General features: G+C 35.7%; 1 protein-coding gene across 1 annotated transcript in view; it reads left to right on the top strand.

Moving 5' to 3' along the window:
* Positions 1-26,360, top strand: part of LOC115216328 (polycystic kidney disease protein 1-like 1) — a 235,489-nt gene that overhangs the window by 25,459 nt on the left and 183,670 nt on the right. The window contains exons 5-6 of the mRNA XM_029785550.2: positions 3,445-3,585; positions 10,900-11,015. Of these exons, the coding sequence (XP_029641410.2) occupies positions 3,445-3,585; positions 10,900-11,015 (257 nt within the window). The remainder of the gene's footprint in view (positions 1-3,444; positions 3,586-10,899; positions 11,016-26,360) is intronic.

The following is a 26,360-nucleotide window of genomic DNA, read 5'->3' as shown; positions in this document are numbered from 1 at the left end:
GGCTGACATAGCAGATGTCTCAACTCTCTACCTATAAGACTACAAAGCACTAAGATAATATATAGAATACCAAGAAGAAAGTTCAGTCTCTTGGCTTGCTAGAAATAGCAACCAAAATGTTTAAAGAACAAAACGGATGAAGCATTAAGCACCAGGATTTCCTCATTTGAGACAAGACCAAATCCTTTTCACTTTTTGAATGTCATTAAGAACATTTTAATTCAAATCATTTTCCACAGATGTAATCTTTTATTGAATTCACAACCCTTAAAACACTGGGCACCACAGATCAATACTAATTGTACAGACACATGTCTCATGATAAAATTGTAGACAAAGTTTGGTGGTGGAGAAAGCAGTTGGTTACCAATGTTGTTACTGTATAAAGTGTAATAGTGATCCCCCGCCAACACCGACAATATCATCATCAGAGGCTTCTGATTGACTAAAATGACATAATTTTAACTTTTACAGCAAAGAATTCAGGGTACAAGTAGAGGTTCACCAAGGATAGGTGCTCTGCCCTCTCTCATTCATCAGAGTCCTCCAGGCAATAACAGAGGAATTTAAGACAGGCTGTCCCTGGGGGTTCCTCTATGCTGATGCCCTTGTTCTTATAGCTGAATCACTACCAGAACTAGAGAAGAAGCTTCAGGTATAGAAGAAAGGTCTAGAATTGAAGGGCCTTAGAGTTAATTTAGCAAAAACCAAAGTCTTAGTAAGTAGGAAGGCAAACAAATTACAAATCCCTTCAGGTAGATAGCCCTGCTCGATCTTTAGAAAAGACATAGGTAGAAACTCCATAAAGTGTACCTGGTGTAAGCTGTGGATACATAAGAGGTGCAGAAATATCAGAGGAAGGTTAACAGGGAAAATAGCTTTTGTGTGTGGAAGATGCACAGGTACAATAAACGCTAAAAATGTTCAGAAAATAGGCTCCATCAACTGCCAGGGGAGTAAGTTAGAGGTAGTAGATAGCTTCTGTTATCTAGGTGACCAAGTGGAGGTGGATGCTCCGAGAGTGTAGCTGTGAGAATAAGAATAGGCTGGACAAAGTTCAGAGAGCTCCTACTTCTGCTGGCAACAAAGGGACTCTTTCTCAGAGTGAAAGACAGATTATATGATGCCTGTGTGTGAATAGCTATGCTACTACAAGGCAATCAGTGGATTTGGTAGAATTGAGATAATATTGAGGAGAATTGTGTATAGGATGATGAGAGTATACTTGCTCTCAGTGATACTGAATAGAAAGGGATATAGGAAAGAGAACGTCTATCTCAAATAGATCCAATAGAAGGATGAGCTATTCAGAGTGATCATAGTATGGTGAATAGAGTGATTAAGGATATAAAAGTAAAGAGAGCAGCTGCTCCATCAGTGTTTGTCACTGAGATACTTAAAATATTTGGTGAAGTAAATTGGTCACTTGAATATTCAGTCAGGTACTATAAAGATCCATCTGGCCAAATGATTGGCTTAGCAGTGTCATTGTAAACTGTTAGAAAATCAAAAAAGAAGCACTAGAGAGCCAACATGAAATGTTGTGTTAAACTTGGTAAGTCTACTGCAGAGACATTGAGCATGCTTTGGCAAGCTTATGATGACAAGGAAATGGGTTGTATGCCAATGTTTTGAATGGAACGGGCACTTCAAAAGTGGAAGAACATCCCTGGAAGATGATGAGCAAACTGGAAGACCTGCCATGAGCCTCACCTCTGGAAAATGTAGAGAAAATTCATCAGCTTTTGTGCAATGAGGGCTGTTGGAGGACAATGAACACTTCACTCTTATTATTTCACAGTTGTCAATTCTGAAAGACATCCTGATGTTGGTACTAAACACTCTTACAGCTTGTACTAAGGAATCCAGTAGGCCTTTGTCTATACCACAGAGCTTCAAATAATCCATAAATAGTGGGTGACTCTTTTTTCTCCTATTCTTTGCCAATGACTATCCTTCTTTAGCTTTGTTTAATATAATCAACAAAAGGATCAGTGTGATTACAAACAGGTTAAGAGAGACGCTGTCCCTTTGAAAAATTCCTCTACTGTCATTCTTTTCCCTCCTGATGTTTTGCTTCTAGTTGCTTTTTTCTAACTAGCAACTAACCATTTTGGAGATTTGGAAGAGTTTCTGCCCTCACCTGATCCATGAGTGTGGTGTTTTCTCATATACTTTTGTATAAATTTGTCAAACTCTTTCTGCAATTTCTCAAGACCATCTTGTCAATTTTTAATTTCTCTTTCTTCCCTGTGCTCTTTTCACAACAGCCTTTCCTCTTCGTCAGGCATTATTAGGTGTTTCTCGTGTAGGTGTGGATGTTCCTCACCCACAATTAACTCCTTTTTCATGTACCTCTGCTGCACTTATCCCTCTTTGATATACTGCTTCTGCAAACTTTACCTTTTATCTTGCTGGGGTTAATTAAATACAGTACCACTGAAGTACTAGGATCATTTGTATCAACTAACTTCCCCACATTTCTCAATATTTCTGGCCTTGTCCTTAAATTATTATCATCATCATCATCATCAAGGTAAATTAGAACTCTCTTGTGGTATCTATATTCTGAGTTTTAGCTCCTGCTAAAATTATTTTTGCCCTTCATCCATCTGGAGTTGATAAAGTTAAGTACCAACTAAATACTGGAGATTGATCGCATTGTCTAATAAGCTCACCTGGGTTTTGGTGGCATCAGCTGCAACCTTGAGGTTGATTTACAGAGGTCATTGGGTTTGAAGGTATCAATTACTCTTCCTCCCTTCAAACTTGCTGGCCTTGTACCAAAATAAGAAAGCTTTATTACCATTTATTACTTTACTTTTATATCACTTTATTTAATAGTCCCTGTCAGGTAGGTATGAAAGCCCTTTATCACTAACAATTTGGGCAGTTACTCTGGAGGATTTCCAAGATGGGAACTATGGACAACTTCCAAAGTTCATTGGTATGGCCGTGCTCCTGTGGGGTGTTACCTGTTCAAGACAAGTTGTATTAACATGGAAGTGGCAATAGCCAAACCTATTTTTGATGTGCACAGATTGACAAAATTTTTCTGCACCCTGTTGCTTAACATACATGCATTAAAAATTTGAAGGCTGCTGTTGAACAGCTATGTCGCATCGAAGATAAATCTGACAAAATCTATGAGACTTGATGTGCCTACATATTCTTTGGCCGGGAAGAGTGGTTAGTCTTCCTCTCTTTTGAGCCTATGGCAAAATAAAGAATTGGTGTTGTGTACTCAACTGACCCCATCCCCTCAAAATTGGTGGGCTTTGTCACTAAATTAGAAACAGTTGTTACTTAAAGTAGCAGAAGCAATGGTCTCACTGAATCCCCTACTCTCCTACTCTCCTATCAGTATATGCCATCATTATTGTTGTTATTGTTGTTGTTGTTATTATTATTCTCATACATTGTTGTTTTTGTCTCTTGTTTTAGATGTATTCAAGAAACTTCCTCACCTAATCTACCAGTGGGACTTCTCTAATAATGTGTCTTTGAAAACAGCCTGGCCACTTATCTCTTTAGATTTCTCTACACCTGGACGGTTCCATGTTGATGTGACGGCGTATAACAAGGGTGAGTTTTTGATGTGCTCTAATCACACAGTGTCTAGCCGGCATTAACGTTCTGACAGTTAATAAATAAATTAGCACACATACACACACACACAACAAATATAAATAAATGAAGGGAGTATAGGAGCAAAAGATATTATTGATTTATTGCAAGCAGAACATTAGAGCAAAACATGGAAATTTATTCATTTCTTGTCAGAACTCAAATGCAGCAGGTTTTTCACTGGTGGGAAACAAGAGGCAATATATTTTATCAATTGTTTTGACTTATATTGTTTATCAATATGACCAATTCTACAGCTACTACAACGAACTGGTTTTCATCTGGTAACATAGCTATATTTATTGATAGAACATTGCCAATAATGAATGGCTGGCTCTATGTATAAATGACGACATCGTTTTTGTTGTATGAATATAACCTGTACAAATTTACATTGATTTCTTACATTGGGACGTATTTGATATTTCATTGAATCAACCTTGGTACATTTACATTACTGATGTTCATATAAACTAACGAGGGGGTCTCAAATGCAGTTGTTTGATATGCTAGAAATAGAAATTAAGACACCCCCCAAATCACACACTCTTATTGCGTTAGATAATTGTAGCTGTTGATATACAAAAATGACAGAAGTGTTATGGTTAGAAGATGCTTGATCATAAGGATAGACGTATGATGAAAAATGTTTTAGTATATGTTGAACAATAGCAGTTGGTATTTATTAAACTGAGCTTGGTGAAATGAAATATAAAATTTGACTCTTCTAGGATGAGCCTTTAAACATGAAGTTAAATTCAGAAATATACCAAATTAGTCAATTTACCATTTCTGTCACCTTCCATTAATTTATTAATAAACTGATTATAGGGTAAAATATTGGGCCATGATGCAATTTTAATACTTTTTTTTTAATCTGTTGTACTTGTCTGTATTTATGCTGCCAATTCCTTTGTGAAAGGCATTAATGTCAACATATTATTATTTACTAGCAGCCAGTTAGTATAGACATTTGCATTCCTATTCTTTGTTTTACCTCTTTTATAGGCTGTAGTCATTGGACTGCAGCCATTCAAGGGTAACAACGCCAAAGTTATTTATCAGTCATATCAACACGAGTAGTTATTTCATTTTGATCCATATTATATTGCTCTCTATTTACTGAATGTCTAAGTTAGTTTTTGACATAAAGAGATGCAACCCAGAATATTGGTGTACACCACACACACCCAACAAGGTTCTGTCTACCAAATTCCAGTTACAGTAAAGTAGATGGCACCTGCTCCAGATGCTGTGCTGTTGGGCCAAAGCCAGAATCATATAGTTGCAAAGTAATCTCCTTAACTCCAAGGCTAAGTTTGCTCCTATTAAACATGCAGTGACAGAGACTTTGTCGGTTTTAGCTTCTTACAATATCGGACCCGCTTTTGCATATTAGTTTTCTGAAAAAATAAGGAGTAGCATTCCAGGCACATGAAGCTTGTGATATATATTCACTTTTCTGTTAAACAATTTTACTTTACTTATCTTCATACTTCCACCTCTGGTTAAATTCCTGAAAAGCTGATTTGATAGAGGTGGACAGTTCCAAGCTAATTTGACAGAGATGGACATTGCCAAACTAATTTGACTGGTATTTACACTGACAAGCTGATTTGACAGAGATGGACACTGACAAACTTTTTGACTAGGATGGATGCTGACAAGCTGATTTGACAGATGGATGTGGTCAAGTTGATTTGATAACGATGAATACTGCCAAATTGACTTGACTTTTATACAGTACAAAAAGACAAAATCTTTGATGGTGACCCAGCAGCCTTTGAATTGCGGTATAACATTCTTTTATCTGAAACTGCTATTGAAAGATGGTGAAATGCCTGAAGTAATGAAGCCTTAAGCACTTAGATTTTAGTCATTAGCTCATTGACTTTTATCCAAGACAAAGAGAATGAATTTACCTTGAAAAATATTTTAAAGTTCTTTATTTCATGTTTCTCACCTTACAAAAGGAGAAAGGTAAGTGAAATATTTATCTGTTAAAATACTGGGGTAAATTCAGTCAGGTATATTCCATTTCTACAGAAACTGGCTTAGAGTCAAAACAATGAAATCAATGTAAACACTTTGCTCTTCACTACAAGAAATTCTGCCTTCAATATAAGATATACCATAACTTTCAAGATATTGCATAAAATTTTCTTCTCAAAACCATAGTACCATCAGTGAAGTGGCTACAACCCAGAATTAGATTGAGTTTTGACTACTCTTAGGAGAAGCTTTCCTTGAAGTATTATTTGGCAGTCTTTGTGGACTTTACAATAGAAAATAGTGATTTACTATGTTGAAATTCTAAACAAGTTTCAAAGATAATTCTTCTTATGAAAGATGATTCCTCTCAATCTGTTCATAAAATCAAGATCCCTGCCTGAAATATCAGAACTCCTCCCTCTTGACATTATTCACAAAGTTATTTTCAGATTCTAAGAATTCCTTTGTTTGTTTTTTATTGTTAATGCAGACAATCTTGATTTTTTCTTTTTTGTATTTAATGGGGCTGCATCCAAATCTGTGTCATCTTGTTTGGTTGTTGCTTTGCTCCTTTTCTTTATTCTTTCCCTCTTACCCTCTCTCTTTTCTATTTGATGATTAATGCAGCTTTATTCATTGATCTGCCTAAATCACAGCTCTATACAACATTTCTAGAAAACACAACCAAGACCTTTCGATCCTGAATCCAATTTACTTATGTATTAAGTCATTACAAATCACCATGACTGTGGTGATGATGATAACAGCAGTGAAGTGATAGCAATTTCTATAGACATACAGATATATACATGTGTATATATATATATATATATATATATATATATATATATATATATATATATATATAGTGATAAAGATCATACTTACATGATGAATACTACTTCCTCTGTGAACTGTTTACGATGGAAACAAAATCTTCACTCAGGTGGATGCTGAAAGCTTCACTGCATTTCAACCTCATGTTTATGACCATATGTGTTCCAGCTGTGATTGTCTAATCTTTTATTCCAACATATCCAATATGTTTCTTTTTTATGGCAGTGGGCTACAATCCGAGGGAAATTTGGCTGACATTTCTGACTCAGTTACATAGAGATTCTTTCATTAGCTCAAGCAGTTTTTTGCCCTTAACTTTAGCTGTGTTTATCCTATTACAGTTTTTGGATCAAAATGAAGTCATTGACGCCACGGCTTTTGTGGCTGTCTTCACTGAATAAGGACAGGATTTTAATATTTTAGTTTAGAAGAGTGAGCTGCCAGAATTGTGACTGTGCCAGGCAAAACGCTTAGTGACGTTTCACCTGCCTTTAGGTTCTGAGTTCAGATGCTGCTGGGGTTGACCTTGCCTTTCATCCTTCAGGGAGTCGATAAAATAAGTACCAGTTGAGAACTGGGGTCAATATAATCAGTTTAACTCCCCTGAAATTTCTGGCTTTGTGCCAAAATTAGAAACCAGTATTGCAGTTCTGCTGTAGATATTTGACTAATTTTTAAGAATGTAGCAGCAGAGCCTATGTGGATTGCAGCTTGTTGTAAAAATTAAACTATGACCCTTGCATAGCCTGGAAGTTCTTTAAAAATGGTTTTAGATTATTGTGTAAGTGTGCAGCCCCTATTAATGTGAAATGCATTGTTTTGTGTTTATTGTAATGGTTTGTAGGGGAGAGATTAAAGTCCCAGGCAAGACTTTCATAATCTTTTTTATTTCTAATACATTGTCAATAGATTAGTGTTTTTTATGTTTTAGTTCTAGATTAGCTTGGTCAAATATATCTCAGACAGTCCTGTCAAGACATTCACCTCTTTTTATATATCAAGGACTTTATTGTCCCCTGTGTCCATTTCTTAAAATGGGAGACGTGTGTGTATGTTTTGAGAGACATTAGGCTGCTATTTTCATCAGGTCAGCCAACCCCATGGATGCTTTCTCATTGGCTCAGCTGTTTCTTGTGTTGACCAAATGTGGGGCTGTTACTGCTCTAAATATATTTGTACATTATTTTGATATTTTTTGTTTATATATCTTTTTTGTGGTGTTGTAGGAAGTTCTTGTATTTGTACAATATTTTTTGTAGTGTTCCTTATTTCTTTGTGTTCCAGCACAAAGGCCGTGGCCATGCTGGAGCACCACCATTATGTTTGTTGCATTCAGCTTTTTTCTCGACACTTCCATCAAAATGCGACTTCCTTCTCATTATGTAGCTTCTTTGCTCAGTTGTTACCACTTTTCTCTGGTAACTAGCTTAGTTCGAACCAATGAGTTGCCACTCAGTGCTAAGTTGATGAACGGTTAATGGGACATGTTGAAATGAAATAATGGTCAGCACCATCAACTTTACAATGCCACCACCACCACCACCATCATGAATGGCAGCAGCAGTAGCAGCTCTCAAAAGTTAATTTCAAAAACAAAAATCAATAATTTGAATGGAGTCACTGTATTAACACATAATCGTTGGTAATTTGAGTGGTTGTTATTGTTGTTGTTGTTGCTGCCTTACATTTTAGCCAATGGTTGGAACTAGATCTTGGCTGTTTTTTTCGCTTTTTTTTATACCCAATAATTATACCCTTTAACCAATAATTCATAGTTAATCATTTCAAAATAAAATATTGAAATGTGTTAAAATATGAGGGGCAGCAATTTAAAAATGCATTGAACCATTTAACGGCAATATTTGATAGGATTCAACATCGTCATCATCATCATCATCATCATCATAATCAGGTATAACATCTCCATCATAATTATTACTATCAGAACCATCCTCTCTCCACAAATCCCAAGAATCATAGAAATAAGTTCATTCTAAGAACAAGGTCTTCAATTTTGATTCTCTTGCTAAGATGTTTGGCTCATGAATTCTTTACAAAACACTGATTGTATTCTAAATGACATAGTAATTGTCAAATGGAGTTCTATTTTTTTTCTTTTTGTCCATCTAATTGTTTTATTCTTAGTTCACTATTAATGTTGATAAAAGTGCCAAAAATATTAAACTATAAACACCATTGCATGTTGTTTATATTTATGCCCCTGCAGACCTCACCAAACCACTATTGTAACACCCATCCATCTCATAGTTCATCTTCCTAATACCCATCCTTCCATCACTCTTCTAACTAAGGCACTACTCTCTCAGATATTGTAGTTATGAGAGCAAAACTCTACATATTTCATTCCTTACTGCTTACCCACCCTGGAAACACTTCCCTTTATCTTGTGGTATCATTGCTTCCTGTACAGCCTCTCTTTTCCCAACAACACCCCTTCCCCACCATCATTACGTCTGTTTGTCTCACATCATTTCCACCCTTATGTATCTCTTATTTCATCTCTGGCACTGTATCTCTCTCTCTCTCTTTACACACACACACAATTCACATCAACTTTGCTGTTACCTTTTACCTCTTTAACTCACACCTATTCTTCTCTCCACCTTCCCTTCCATGATTGACCATGCCCCCACTTACTGCATTTCCCCCTTTCCTCATCTCTATCTATCTGTCACACCACCACCAACTTACCCATTTCATATTCATCCTCCTGTAAGCCGAGCCTATTCATTGACACTGCTTCACCACCAAACTCTTTCTTTTCCAAATGGGGTAATCATCTACCTGCATGACAAAAAGACACCTGTTTCCACCCTTTTATCATACTCTAACTCCTAATCCCCTGACATAAAGCCACCTCATTCAGTATTGCAGCTCCCTTGCAAGTTGCTTGGTCATCTCATTAGTGCTGGTGCCTTGCAAAAAATGCCCAGTACAACCCAGTAAAGTGGTTAGCAAAGCAGACGGTAGAGCTTAGCACAATCTTTTCACTTGCCAGCTCCTGTCAAACTGCTCGACCCATGCCATAGAAAATGGACATTAGATGATGATGATGATGATGATGAATAAAGAGTTATAAATTTAAATCCCATTCTTACCTCTGCCAAGGAAGGACGTTATGTTTTCATCGGCATTGGTTTGTCCGTCTGTGTGCAAAATAACTCAAAAAGTTGTGAATGGTATTTGATGAAACTTGCAGGAAAGTTGGTAATGACACAAGGAAGAGATGAAATTTTTATGGATTCTTGAAGGATTTTTCATTTGTTATTTTTACTTTACATGAAGTGTTACAATGTTATGTTCTTTGATTATCTCCCTTGAAAACACGTTCACCATTTCCATGTAACCTATGGTGGCGATGCTGTTTCCAAAGTTTATTTTCATTTCTCTATTAGTAATTTTACTCATGTATCTGTCTTAAAATGAGCTGCTTGGCACTACTCTCTCAGCTACTGTTTTCTAATTGTTTTCTTCTATCTGCTCACCTATACCATATCACATCACTGTTCACTTGATATTTTGTAAATATTCAAGTCTAAGATGCTCAGAAAGATATCAGTTATTTCATAGAAATCCTTCTTCTATTTAGTGTAAACGGTGATGATGGAATCAGTATAGTGATGATATGCTTATAAACCAATGCCTATGATTTTTATAAACTACAATACTGTGTATGCTTATGTATTCAATGAAATATCTCTATAGTTACAAAAGAGTGGAACAACATTAGTATGTAATCTGAACTGAAAATTTTAAATTTCAGAAGCCATGAAAGGAAAACCAGTTCTTAATTGTAGCAAATGTCTTTTGGTTTTGTATTTTTTGATGTTGCTGAGATAGATTATAGGTTAATTATTAATGAGTCACAAAATAAAAACCCCTGATATTTCAAATCCTGTGAAAGCTTTTGTTGTTGAGTAACCTTGACTAAATCTGCTCGAACATATGTTGGTAGCTGAAGGAAGCTGGCTTATTTGAATAGGTTGTGCAACTACAGAGATAAAGCAGGGTTATCTAGGTAATAGCTTGATGCTGTAAGTATCTGCAAAGAAAGAATTGAGACCAACATGGTTGATAAGATATTGCTTTCAAATTTTGGCACAAGGCCAGCAATTTTGGGGGAGGGACTAAGTTGATTACATGGACTCCAGTACTTGACTGGTACTTATTGACCCCAAAAGCATGAAAGGCAAAGTTGACCCTGGTGGCATTTGAACTCAGTATGTAAAGTCAGAAGAAATGTCGTTAAGCATTTCATCCCGTGTGATGATGATTCTTCCTGCTGATTGCCTTACAGTGGTTAACATCTTAAACATAGAGATGTCCCAAAACTTTAATTGCAGATCAAATCCTTAAATAATTTTATTCTGTTTTACAGACTGTTATCCTTGTTGATGTCATCTTCATTGGTTTCTTTTTCAGTGAATACCACAAAACTAAGGCGAGACTTTCATGTCAGTGAAAGAAATAGTCATGAAGTATGGATTGAAAATCCCACATATGTTTCAGTTGAGGAGGAAGTTACACTTCGGCTGAATGTAAGTAGTAAACATATTGCTTATCTATCGAAATAAACTGAAATGTTGTTTGGATTCTATTCTATTCTTGTATACCCTAATTACCTGAGCCATCTTTGCTTTCACCACAATCCTAGCATCAAGGGTAAAGATGGGTTAGTATTTACCCAGATGACAAACCAAGAGATGATGGTTCATATCTTGTCAACAGTGCTATAATGTGACTGGGAATAAGTTTATAAAACTATTTGTACTCAAGATGGTTTCATTCACCAATGTAAAGAAGAGATACTTTATAAAATTGATGAATGGCTCACTCACTTGCATCAATGCAGTGTTTAATGCTACCTCAGCACAAAGTGAGTTCAACATTGCCATCTGCTAACTGAATGCTACCAAGACATGTGAAGCATTGAACTTCTGTCTATTCCCTATTGATTGAGACTTTGTGTGCTGGAATATTCAACAAACTCCAATCAATATGGCAATCAAAGAGGCTTACATCACAAACCAAATAAAAGTTAATCTGGTCAACCACCTATGATGCTGACACATGGAAGATTACTGCCAGAATTGAAAAACAGACTGATATCTTTGAACAAAGATGTCTCCAGAAAATCCTGGGCATTAGATAGCAAGACAAGATAACAGATGAGGAGAACCAATGTCACACACCTGAGTCATGTCATTAAGGGCAGAAGAACGCAACTGGCAGAGTCCTACAAATGGGGAACAATATTGTAGCAAAAACTACAATCACATGGTTACCAGTTGGTGGGAAGAGACCAAATGGTAGCCAAAGAAAACCTTGAGCTCCTTCCTTAAAGATGACTTGTGCAACTGTGGCACAAACTGGTTTCAAGCTCTTACTCTAACTAGAGATAGAGAAAATTGGAAGAGCATAGAGGCCAGTTGCATTGACGCTGGAGGAACCAGATGATAGATAACAGCACAAAGTCACTTATGTTAGATTGTGTTGTTTTATCTATATTTTTCAGTCAGGTAAATACAAGAAAAACAAATATTAAAAAACGTTGTAAGCCACTAAATTCATCTGTTTCTCTTCAATTATTATGTTAGCCTCACTTTCTCTCTTAGCCTAGCACTGAGTGATGTGATACAAACACATAATATTTCAGACAAGGGATTAGAACTCTTGTAGCCAGTCATCCAATAGAATTAATCATGAAACCAGTTGTTTGTTAGAGAGACTGCATATTAGTAGACTTACAGCAAATATATATATATATATATATAAAGCAAACACACAGGACATTATTTGAAATTTATGATTGCTATTTTGCTAGAATTTTATTAATGCATTCATCAAAGATTATATCATAAGATATAATCCACCATCATCAGGTAAAATTTCAAACAGGTGAGATTTCTAACATTAGCCCAGGCTGGTAGATTATATGATGTACTCTTCTATGAATGCATTAATAAAATTCTACCAAAACAGCTGTCATATACTTACTTTTTATACCTATGCCACACTGTACCTATGCCAGAGTTGGAATCTCTGGTTTCAATTGGATTTGATACTTGCATATCTATAGTATCCTACCAGTATTTGATGTCTTTGATGTTGTTTACCTCACTGTGAGCCTTATGTTATCGTACCTAGCCATTTTTGGTGTCCTGTGTGTTTATGTGTCAAGATTCTAATGAATCCTAATAACCTAGTTACTACACACATTTTTTTTCTTTCCTTGTTTTTTCTGTGTCCCTTTCTGTAGAAGAGCGTAGGCTCGAAACATAAAAGACTTTTTCTATTCTTGAGTGTTATACTAATACATCTGTTTGTTTTGTACACCACCTGTCTTCGTCTTTTGTTTTTTTCGTAAACTCTCCCTATATATATATATATATATATATATATATACACACACACACGCATATTAATAGACAGATATATAATACCATGATAATTTATAATTTAACATATTACATTTGTAGCATCTTTTTATGATAAATCATAAACACACATTTTAATATCATACTATAATATACCTCAAATTTTCAAATAAGCTGCGATATCTTCCAATTCCTATTTAATTATTTAAAAGCTAATTAATTTTAGAGTTCTTTTTCAAAACATCCACTGCTCTTGGCTTAAATGTACTCATTTGCCACTCTGATGGAAATTTCTCTACTCATTATTGATTCATTTCTCTGTAAATTATCTCTTAATGTGATGGATGAATGCCTGATTAGGGTGGTTTGCTATCTGTTATTAAAGTTGAGTGATTGGTCAACAAATAATTTTGAATGACATCTTAGTTCTTTGTATATTATTCTGTCTGTGATGGACAGACTGTACTCCACTTTGCATGTTAAATGTATTTCATTTTGAGTATTTTCATCTCATTATGTAAGTAATCCTAAGGTCTGGTCTTTATGTTGCCAGGCACAGTAGGAAGTGAGTTATACTTTTCTTCTTAGTTTATTGTAGAGAGATTTGGTGGAGGGGGGGGGAGAGCTGGAGTGCCTGGGTCACAATGGTACAACCTGACACTGGAGTCTCTCTACTTGCTTACTTGTCTGACCTGTCAGAATTCACAAACAAATGGCCTCAAATAGACTCCAAACCAGCATAGCATGGGGGTGGGGGTGGCATTGAAAGATCTAAGCAAAAATTCTGCTTATGACCTTGATGTTAATGATGTGGTGCTGTTGAAAGATGGAACTAATAACAATCATAGTTGAACTATTTTAGATATTTGCAGGGAACAAATAAGCACACACACACACACACACACACACACACACACTCCTTTACCCTCTCACCCCACTCTCTTTCTGTTGAATTTATGGCTAACTAAATTAAAGTTTTAGATCTGATTTATTTTGAAAATATGCATTTCTGATATTTCTTACTTTTATATTCATTACTCTGCATAGTAGTTAACTACCCTTTAAGTTAGTATTTGTATTCTCTTTTTATGTATTCTTAACTTGGTTAGTGGTTCTCAAGCTGAGATATACACTCTCTCTACACCACAAAATTAGCATAAGTTTTAACCTCTTCTCTATAGACAAGAAGACAATATAGAGTTTGTATTTGAATATATTTTCTTTCTTCACTGCCTCAGTGTTAGGCGAAGAAGTTTAAAAACCTTCTAAATTTTAGTCAATATGGCATACAATCCTCCTCCATTGTGAGTAGGACTTGATCCTTCTTAGTCAAAAAAAAAAAAAAGAAAGAGAGAGAGAATTAAACAAATAGCTTCTGTACTTAATTTGTCCAAATAAATCTGTGTGCCACACAAGTAAAACAACTTGTGTGCTCTTCTCATTGATTTCACTCGAATGGATTGTCTTTTTCAATTTCTACATCATCTGTGCAATCATTTTCTATTGAAGAATTTAGAATTAGTTTATTTGTGAAACTTTACTACTGTAGTATACGTGTGGAATTTTTCTTCTGCTTAAACATTAGAAAGAAAATCAATTTTTATTTAAAACAGACAAATAACTCTGCTTTGGCTAATGATACCGTTTATAATCAACTAGTTTGTTGATAGTATAACCACAAACAAAACAGTGTGGATGGTTAGTGGTGTACTAATTAGAAAACAAAATTAAGAGTAGAAATCTTGCTAAAGTCATTTTATTGGACTTCTGGAAAAGTCTCATTACTCTACTTTCCTCTGTCTGTCTTGATGGAAGTAGGTCCTTTTCCACTTATTTTTACATTCGTTAGTCCAGGAAAAAATACTATTTTAGATGCTGTTCGAATGGATTCAAAGGTAGTATAGAGTAGTTAATGTGGTTAACATTAAATTGAAACATCTTGGTTTGTTTGGGGAAAATGAGAACAAGTAAATCAGGAAGGAAGGATCGAGTAAAGAGCATTGGACAGTGAGGGTCAAGAAGGAATTCAGACACTGAGGGTTAAGAAGGGATTCAGTGTTTATCAAGTGAGGAGGTGTATGTAGATATCTATGCATGTGTGTGTGTGTGCGTGTGTGTGTGTATGTGTCTGAGTTTGTATATAGCCAAAGAAGTTCCATTTACAATCATGTGGTCCCTAGTTTGTTCCCAATGAGTTGTCTCACAGATATTAATGAATGAAATGGATAAACAAAATCCAAGTGGAAACCTGTCAACTGGACTCGACATGTAATGGAAAAACTAGCCTTGTCCCCTATTGTATCAGTGCTGGTTCTGTTTGATGGTTACCACTCTCTGAATACTGACATGTTTAATACACAGACATAAAGGTTTGTGAGTTTTAAGAATGAAAAATGAGAATTTGTGGCTTTCATGGTTTTGCTAGAGGCAATACCATTGCAAGAAATGGTTACAGGTAGAAACTGAGACTTGGTTGTAGAATCTCTGAGAGGTGGCAGCAAAATATTGCTATATTAATTACCTATTTCTTCAAGTTTGATTCAAAGAAATAGCAGTTGTGTTTATGGTAGTAGTAGTAGTAGTAGTAGTAGTAGTAGTAGTAGTAGTAGTAGTAGTAGCAGTAGTAGCAGTAGTAGTAGTAGTAGTAGTAGTAGTTGTAGTGGTAGTAGTAGTAGTTGTAGTAGTAGTTGTAGTAGTAGTAGTAGTAGTAGTAGTAGTAGTAGCAGTAGCAGCAGCAGCAGCAGCAGCAGCAGTAGTAACTGTTTGTTTCTGACATTTGCTGGTTTCCATATGGTTCATTATATTTGTACAAGAAAGTAAATTAGTGTTGTTAAATCATTGATAACAATATAATCAAGATGAGAAATCTTAAACCATTGCATGTCTTAAACAAGGCATTGTTATCTTGCAAAACATTGAAGGGGTCCATAATGGGAAATCTTTATCATATAAATCTTGGTGACTTTCTTTTGTTTTGCTGATTGTGTTACATTATCTACAAACCCATGAGCCTTGCAACAGATGTCTCTGTACTGGACAATAACATAAGCAATTAGATGTCTCAAAATGAAATATGATATAAAGAGTAACTTAATGAGTAAAATTCCATGCACTTCATCATCATCATCAGCAGCAGCAGAAGCAGCAACGGCAATAGAAGAAGCAACATCATTATCAAAGTTCTCTTCGTTGTAGTTCTGCATTGCAGCATATCACAATTCATCTTTATTATGTCTAATATTATCTGTGAGGCCCAAAATAGACTTCACTTCTTCCCAGTTAACAGTTCCACTTTACAAGTATCTTGTCACTTAGCTACCTTTTGAGCAGCTTTCCAGATAAATCTAATATATATATGTATATCATCATTATCATCATTTAACGGCTGCAGCCCAATCAAACTGTCCATGGGTTGGACAGTTTGATTGGGCTGGTATGCTGGAAGGCTGCACCAGACTCCAGTCTGATTTGGCATGGTTTTCTATGGCTGGATGCCCTTCCTAATGCCGACCACTCTGAGAGTGTAATGCATGCTTTTATGTGCCATTGGCATGAGTGCCATTTGCATGACACCTATATTTGCCATGACTGCAATTTTCCTTGGCTTGATAGATCTTCTCAAGCACAACATAATGCCAAAGGTCTTGGTCATTGCCTCCCTGAGGCCCAACACTCGAAAGGAACTTAGCCACTTTGCCTCCATGAGGCCCACTGCTCAAAAGGAACTCAGCTACCTCACCTCTGTGAGGCCCAACACTCAAAAGGAACTCAGCTACAATGCCTCCATGAGGCCCAACACTCGAAAGGAGCTCAGCCACCTCGCTCAATGTTCAAAGATTGATTTTTTTTTATGTGCCACCAGCACAGGTGTAGTTAGCTTGACAAGTCCTCTTAAGTAGAGCACATCGCCAAAGGTCTCAGTCACTAGTCATTGCCTCTGCAAGGTTCAAAGTTCGAAGATCATGCTTCACCACCTCGTCCCATGTCTTCCTGGATCTACCTCTACCACAGATTCCCTTTGCAGTTAGAGATCAGCACTTCTTTACACAGCTGTCTTTGTCCATACGCATCACATGACCATACCAGTGCAGTCGTCTCTCTTGCATACCACATCTAATGCCTCTTATGCCTAACTCAAGATGCTTACACTCTGTTGAACGTGTGCACTAACGTTGCACATCCAGCCAAGCATACTCGCTTCATTTCTCTCAAGCCTATGCATGTCCTCGTCTGTTATACCCCCCATATATATATATATATATATATATATATATATCTCCAATGGTTTAAAGTCATATTATTTCTTTCTGGCTTCCTTCCATCTACTACATTTAGTGTCCATATCTCTCTACTAAACATCATCATACTTCTTACAAATGCTTCTATCCTTTGTATGCAGTGAGCTCCTTATATGCTAACAGAGGTGACAATTCTCTAAGGTAATAATTTAGTTGATGGACATTATATATTAGTTTATATATTATTATATGCAAGTGAATATATTGGTTTGATGCTTCTGTTATTCAAATTGTCTTCAAAAGCTAAAGTTTTGTTTGGAAATATCTACTAACTTAGCTATGCTTTGTATAAAATGTATACTGAAGTTTATTGTTCACTTTATTTCTGAAAGATTCACTTCAAAACAAACATTCCTTTATATCTTCTTAAACATAAACTTAGAACAACATTAAATATATCTTTGATAAACAGGTACATAGTTACCCTGCTCAGTAGAGTGACCAAACCTCTTTCATCAAACACTTTATCATAAATGGAGGTTCTCTTAAATCTTATAACTAAAACTTAGTATTAAATATTAAGGCATTATAACCCTGCAATAAAAAAATAGGGTATAAAATACTAAAATTGTCCAATCAAATATTTTTACATAATTGGCTACTTTAGTGGTGTTGCTTGATGGGGGTTCACAGCCACAACATCCCTAAAACCTTGAGGGGAAAACTTTTTTTTTTATATCAACTCAGTATTTCTAATTACTTTTTCCAACCCTTCCTTTGCTTTAAATGTGTCAAAATTCTAACTTAGCTGTTCTTTTGCATGATGATGGCATATATCAATTATTTATTCTTGAAATTACTCTATTTTTCTAAATCAATAATTGTACAATCTTGCGAATTTACTTATTGATTCAGTCATCTAATAGTAGGAAGCTGTGCTTTGTTGAGGCCAGAATAAAGCAAAAGATGTCTAGAGTGTTATCATAGGAAGTTTTAATCCTAAATTTTTATTTTCTGTCTTCTTGATTTGTAATTAGCCACCATTAACACACATCACTTAACATTATCCCTCCTCTCTATCTAGAGAGACTCAAACACTTCCATGCACACACACACACACACGCATGCACGCACACACACACACAGACACCCCCTCCAATTCCCAGTAATCTGGGTTACTCATTTCCATTCATCACTGGCAATCTGAGTTGATAATCAGAAATGAATTACTCAAAGTATTGGAAATTCATGCCTTTCAATTACACTTGTATTAAAGAATGCTCTACATTTGTATTGAGTCCTGTAATTTATCACTTCTGATGAATCAACAGATATATATATATATACATGAGAGGTTTTGGTATCCAGAAGACCCATGATGGCAGGTAAGGCTATGTAAGTGCTATGGAAGGACCACAGTTAGACTCCTGGTTTGATAATAATATGAGTGAGGAATCTAATATGGCTCATGTATGAGCATGTGTATGTTAAGTAAAATTAGGCAACAAAGCCAAGGCAATGTGAAATGTCTAGGACATTTCTAAAGAGAAAGGTAGTCTTACAACTTTTTCTTTATAAATGTCCTAGACATTTCACACTGCCTTGGCTTTGTTGTCTCATTTAATTTAATTCATATATATATATATATAAAGGGAAAGTTTACGAAAATAAACAAAAGACGAAGGCAGGTGGTGTACAAACAAACAGATGTATTAGTATAGCGCTCAGGAATAGAAAAAGTCTTTTACATTTCGAGCCTACACTCTTTGATAGAAAGATACACAGAAAAAAACAAGGAGAGAAAAAAAAAATGTGTGTAGTAGCTAACAATATATATATATATATATACTCTAACAGAGGTTTCTCACAAGAGGGAGGAGGAATCAGGGACATGTGACTTAGAGGATAGTTGGAAGCTCCCATGGGACAACCTACTGAGAGTTACAGACCAAATGTATGGCTGGTGCAAAGTCCCAGCCAGGCTGAGGGTGACATGATGGTGGAACAAGGAGGTAGACAGCACTATAAAAACAGAGACAGGCCTGGAAAGATTGGGAAAATGGTGGAAGCAGAGAATTATATCAGGCATTGCAAAAGGAATAGCAGAGGGCAAGAGATTTGCCTATGTTCTACAGTGTGAGGTGTTCAGGATTGCAAAGCAGTGTATCAGAGAGAATATAGGTGGTGGTGGTGGTGGTGGTGGTGGTGGTGGTGGCGACAGTGCCCCCCCCCCTCCCGCTGCCGATATTAGGAGGATGAGGACAGTATCTTCCTTTATTTCTATGATTTTGTATTCATAAAAGTAAGCTCATAGTCTCCTAAAAGGTTATATAGGTATTGTCCTACAAATCTGAGTGGTTAATTTAAGTACCACAAAAAAAATTTCTTGATTTGAGCTTTACCACCTAGAATTTTGTGAGTCTATCTTGCTGAGAGCTGAGCAATTAAGGTACTAGGCTATTGGCCAAATAGTTGATGGTTAGCATTGTATAGTGCTATGTTCTAAACCCTGCCTAGTTCACAATATTGTGATGGCTTCAGCTCACAAACACAGATAGCAAGGACATAATAATTGATGAGTATCATCCCTAGCTTGGTTAAGTTCAAATCATCTGTGAATAATGGTTAATGATTCAATTGTATTCCTTTCTACAAAATCTTGCTCAATTTTCATGACCACCTGGAGGTAGCAGTTACTTATATACCAAATATGTATATATAATGGCCATTGAATAATAGGTTCTCTTTAAAACCAAGTCCTTTTCTGTGAGCTAAAATCATCATTTAATACCATCACATTGGTTTGTAATATCTTTCATTGCTTTAGAATGCTAAAACTATTTAAAAATTCTCTCAGACACATAAACAGTTTCTGTAATAGCTTATTTTCTGTTAGTTCAATAACAGTGATAAACTAATTATATAGGTTTGGTCCAAAGCCAACATAGCAGTTAGTTGCTTTGTTTGACATGCAATTTTCCCTTTGTGTTCATATTTATACACAAGTGATGTATGCCTGCATGTGTATGGTTCTAGACATGTTCCATTTGATTGTATGTTTGGGGTTTGTATGTACATTTGCATCACTCTTGTGAGATGCTGATATACTGCTAGTCACATGTTTGTTAAGCAAGTAGTTTTCTATGTTAATATGAAGTGTTGTTGCATCTATCTTTATATATTGATTTTGAAATATCTCAAATTGTATCTATGCTTGTGTGAATGTCTGTTAAAATGACAAGATTTTTGTTTTGAATGTTAAGAAATGTGTAAAATATTGTAAACTTGCAGAAACTTACTTAAATAATTTATAAACCCCCTCCTTCAATAAATGTGAAAGGTAGCCATAAAAAATGTAGCCATAAAACATGTAATCTATTATGATATATACACCATTTGATATAAATCATTCTAAATTGTCTGTCTCTGATAATAATTTTTAATAAATCCTTGAAAGTTATTGCAAGAGTTAGAAATAATTATGATATTGGAAATTATAATTTTAATCTTTGATTGTAAACCAAATAATATATCTGAGTTATGGCTTCATCTACAATTGCTACTTTTTTAAAATCTAGCATGAAGAAGCAGGTTATTAACATTTACATATTAATGCATGTATTTTCAGAATGACATGTATCAAAGAGGTGTTTTTCATACTATAATGCATAAAATAGTTTCTGCTATGGATGACTGGCATTCATACCTTCGCATTCTAAGTTCAAATCCTGCTGGAGTTAACTTAGCTTTTTCTTTTCTCTCTCAGGGATAAATAAAATAGTACCAGTCAAATATTGGGGTGAATGTAATTGACTTGAAAGTTTACTCAGAAAGTGTCTGGCTAATACATATGTTGGAGGTCAGTATTATTGGGTGACGCAGAGTTCAAGTCTGGGTGTCTGACATCTAAAATGTTGTTGTGTACTCACACCCCTCCACCATTTGGGCAATGCAACTAATGTAAGTTGCAGAATAGCATTCTATAGAGGAGGTCTAGTGGTTGGGAAGAGAAAGAGAACATGTTCATGGAGACGCTGAGTATTCACAAGAATTAAGTGTCTGTCAGACTTTCAGAAAACTCTCTCCTGGCAGTGCTAGTGAAGCCAGATATATTTTTTAGGTCTGGAAGTGTCATCAGCCAGTCCTGAATGACATATAAAGAGCAATCAAAGTCATTCAACATCCACTCAGTCCAGTGTCTGAGAATTACTGTCAAACAGCTGCTGTTTCATGCAGGTCTGATGTGGCTATCATCCAGGTCTATAAATATTTTTCTACCACCTTCTTTGGTCAGGTAGCAGCAGCAGTTTTCTTCTGTTTGGTGAGGGCAGAAGATGTTCTGTTTAGTGGATGCAACTAAAAGGACTGAGGACAGACATTTTCCTATTTGGTCATTAAGTTTGTCAAACTTCCACTTGAAATGGTGAGGGTGGAGAGAGAGAGAGAGAGTTGAAAAGTGGGTGAGAATAGAAAGTTACGACCTGAGTAAATGGTCTTTTGCTAAGCATGAGGCCTGCATTTTGTTATTTGTTTTAAAAAAAACCCTTCACTATATGAGTTAGCAGCAAAACTGATTTGTTAATTGAACTTAGTTTCATTGTTGCAGTCTGAAAGAAATAACTCTGAAAATGTAGGTCACCGCTAAAAACTCTTTTCTTCCATTTTTTTTTTTTTTTTTTTCATTCACTAGTCTCAAATTCTCAAACTCATTACTTTTGTTAATTTTGTTTGAATAATCTGTAACCATCTGCTGGGCATTGAAACAGCTGGTATCTTAGATCAAATAAGCATAGGAGACCATCATAAGTTCCTTGGTAGGGGGTGAGTTATTGTATCATAAAAAACTTTTTTTTTGTTTTTATTTCTACTGAACAATTTTTCATTCTCTTGCAAGCATTTATTTCAATATTTCTTGTCTTACATATCTTTCTTTCTCTTCTTTCTTTTTTTTCTTCTTTCCTCATATATTTCACTCCCCTGTATTCTCCCAACTTCTCCGTCTAGCTTATTCCTAGTATTTTTATAGCCTCTATATTGCACACCCTCCACCACTCTTAAGTTTTCACAAATCTTTTTCATTAGTGCAGCTTCTTTGCAGTGATTATTTTAATTGAACTTTATAATCTTAATTCTAGTTTACTCAATGAAATTTTACCTCATTATCATAATGTTAACATCTGTTTTGTTGTTCTGAATGTTTCCAGGTTGGTAACAACTGTGAGCTGTGCATGTATATGGGTGTATAGGAAAAGTTTTATTATTTTTTTTAATCTTTAAATTACTTCAGTAAAGGAGTTTGTAATTAATAATAAAAGAAGATTCCAGCATTGGAATTTTGGCAGTACTTACTGCACATTAGAAAAATCTTATATATTTTTCCTATTCTATTTAAACGTTAAAAGTGTAGAGACATGCACTAAATACCATTATTCTTTGCCAGAGAAATACAAATTATTTGTGTGTGTGTGTGTTCGTATGCATATACATACATCTATGTACGTATAATTCTGTCTCCATGTGTGTGCAAATAAAAGTAAATTTCGACTGTTCAGAATAGCGATCTTAACTTTGAGACGATTGTTTTATTGTTCTTTTTCTTTATTTTTCTGCAAAATAACATAACCTTCTTCCACTTGATATTCTAGTCAAGCATGCTCTGATGCTGGACAGATATCTGTTGCTGTTTCCATTATTGAATTACCAAAGAGCGCATCAATAAATAAATGAGGTAAAAATTAGAAGAAGCAACACTAACAAACCAACGGCAACAATAGAACCAGCTTTTTCTCAATTATTAATATCTGAAAGTATTTTTCATTTAAAATAGGAAACAAAAACAAAACAAAAAAAAAAAGCAAAACTAAGTAAAAAGAAATCGGGGAAAACTGAAAGCATTGCAGAATAAATACTAAGAGTGAGGCTTATTTTGGTGATGGCCATAGTAGTAGTGGTGATGATGTGCATATAAATATATAGATACTTGATAAAGAGTATACCATGCAACTCCTTTATACCAAATACAAGAACATAATCTGTTTTAGGAGTGTTTTCCCTAGGAAATAGCTGAGGATTACCTGAGCTTTTATAATTGTTTTTATGTGATTAGAACCCATTTGGAATTAGAAAACTATGAAGGTTAATAAATCATAATTTATGAGGATTTTTTTTTTCTTTTTTAAATTAAGTAATTTTATTATTGGAAAATTATTTTTAAAAAATTAAGTTGTTTATTATTGATAGATTGTAGTCCTATTTATTATGCTTCCTTTTTACATTTTAGATAAATTTAATCCTGTATTTTTCCCTGCAACATCCCAATATCTACATGATATTCCTGTAGAACATTTCCTTATTTACATGAAAATTGATTTCTTTTGATTTGACTGGCATTTGGAGGTGGTGGGGTGGGGATAGTAAATTGGATCGACTCCTGTGATTGACTCCAATTAGTGATACTTGGTTAGTTGATTCAGGAATGATGAAAAATGAAGCAAATTCTAGTAGGATTTGAACTCAAAAGTCTTGGGTACTAACCTATTTTCAATATATTTAATCTTGGTATTTTACTCATTCAGCTTTGCCTGTTCCCTCATTTAGAAGAATATTGATTTATTGTCACTAAATACATTGCCAGTATATCTTTATAAAGGAGAGATGAGGTTTGGATAAATTTGTTGGTGGTGTTAATTGATATGACAGTCAGGCGGTAGTATATGATGGATGTAATGTACACATTCGCCACCTCTGCCTGACCTTTCAGAGACTGCTTCCTCTTAGCCCATTTCTGGGTGAGACTGGTCACCCAGTTTGTCACCTACCCCAGTTCTTGTCCACTTGGAAAAGGTCTGGACTGAACCAGTCCCCAAGTAACTTAATCGGTTCTTCTATCTAGTGCCTCACAATACTGTTGGTCAGCTTCTTTGAGAACCCTTGTAGAAGCCTTGCATTGTCATTTACTTGAGAAATCCATACATCATGTGGAAAGGCATCCCTCATTGTTTGCAGAGTGTCTAAATCCATCCTTACCATCATTAAATCCAAGATTTCCCCCACCTTTTTCAGTGTCTTCCCTTCGCAATATGAGGGCCATCAGTTCTTTGTTGGCCTTCCTTACTATCACAAAGTTAGCTGCCTCTGTTGTTTTTTGCTGTTCTTGTTGCGTTTGTGGTGTGAGTTTCCTTTTGAGATTTTTTTCTGCAGCAGTTGTCTGAGTGTCTGCATTTGTTGTGGGAATGTGTGCCTGTAGTTTTTTGGATTTACTCTCTTCCCCCTCATCATCACTTTTCAATGTGGTAGAACCAGTATCTGTTGCAACCTCCTCTCTGTGGGAAGTGAATTTGTGTTTGTATGTGTATCTTTTGTATGTTTGTGAGAGAGGAAGTTGTTGAGCTTGGTTGTGAGGTGTTGGTTTTTGTGGTTGACCTCTCCAACGGTTTTCCTGTTGGTGCCGTTGCTATTTTTGCTGCTTTCCCTGTTGTTGTGATCTTTCTACAGTTGGTGTTGTTTTTTGTTTTCCCAGCCTTGGTGTTGGTGTCAATGGAGGTCTTTGGACCCCTGTACTTATTTGCTTAAGACAAGATTCTTGTAGGTGTCTTGCTTTCTCCACAAGCAAAGCAATGAGATCTTCTGCCTTTGGTGATTAAGGGTAATTTCATCCCATCCTTGAGAGGGACATGATCTGAGATGTTCTCCAAGTCTTGTGGTTTTATTTGGATTAGCATTTCCAAATCCATCCCAGCCCGGACTTCTCTTTGCATCTGTTGGACTTATAAGAGAATGGTGTTGCTGCCTTCCATGATCATGCATCCCACGAGCCACCATATGATGATACCTGGTGTTATTCTGGGGACTCAAACTTTTATTATTTTTCTGCCTATGTAGAATGGGTACATTATGCGCTGCTCAGTTTTATGTGGTCCCACCGAATGCTTCATGACCAGCTTTTCTGTTTTAAAAAGGACAGAACCCTTAGAATAAATTCGACATCCTCTCTGATTGATCTCAGTGCCATCTCCACTTGAAGGTGGGAGGGTTGTTCTGCTCTCTGAGACTGCACCGAGATGCACCTATACTTTACTGTCCTCTCAATTTCTGCCTCCACTTTGGCTGGGATTGCAAGGTTAACCCAGGTTTTTACTCTTTTTTATGGGTTTGTGGGCCTGGGCTAACATCTCCTTTTTGTTGGAGATGTCTGTCTCATAGTACTTTTATTGGCATTTCACAGCTGCTGCTGCTGCCAAAATACTTGTTCCACTCTCACTCTTGATGGTGGTGGTGGTGGAATTGTTCATGTTGTTACTGCTATTGTTACTTCCAAATACACCTGCCTCTCTATTGCTGGTGTTAACGTTGGAATTGATTGTGTTCTCATCAATGTTTTTGTTGTTGCTATTCATTCTGTTATGCTTCTCTGCTTCGTGTTGTTGAAGTTGTTATTTTCTGTGTTGATATCAGTTATAGTATTTTCCGCATTATTTCTGTTTGGGGAGTTGGCAGTTACATTTTTTTGTTGTCTATTCGACTACCAAGTGATTGTGAGTTCTCTATTGTGTCACTTTTCTCTGTCGTATTACTTCTTTGTTCTTTGTGGTTAATTTTGTTGCTGTCCTTAGGGTCTGTGATGCTTTTGGATTCATTATTAATTTTGTCCTCCAAATTGTTTGGTCTGTCAGTGAAAATTCATTTCTGTGACTTTTCCTACTGCCAGAAATTGGTTTGTTTTGTGTTAGAAAGTTACACCCCTCCATGCCATTTTTTGCTTGTGAACATGTAAACATTTTGCAAATGCTAATATTTGAGCTCAATCCCTAAATATTATTTAATTCTTTTAAACAATAATATCAATGGAAACAGTAGTTTTGATAACAAGAATACCTGTCAAGTTTCCATCAATGTTCTAGCCTTCCAGCTGGAAGTATAGTAATAATAATAATGATAACAATAATAGTAATACAGCATTACTTGGAACTGCAAAAATTCTTTGCAGGGTTCTTGAAGCATGACTACTAAGCAAGTTTCACCTTAATCTGCTGGCCGTGGACAGCTGACACTTTCCATCATACCCAGCAAAATAAGCTGTGAGTTTTCATATAATAATAATAATAATAATAATAATAATAATAATAATAATAAATGCCCTGATTCAATACCAGGTACTGGCTCCTGGTCATATAATGCATATGGACAAGGACAGCTGTGTAAAGAAGTGCCAATCTCTAATTGTGGAGGGAACCTGTGGTAGAGGTAGACCCAGGAAGACATGGGATGA

This window comes from Octopus sinensis, linkage group LG10 (genome assembly GCF_006345805.1).
Source record: "Octopus sinensis linkage group LG10, ASM634580v1, whole genome shotgun sequence".
NCBI lineage: Eukaryota > Metazoa > Mollusca > Cephalopoda > Octopoda > Octopodidae > Octopus > Octopus sinensis.
The sequence above is the reverse complement of the archived record's forward strand: the minus strand, read 5'-3'. Positions and strand labels throughout refer to the sequence as shown.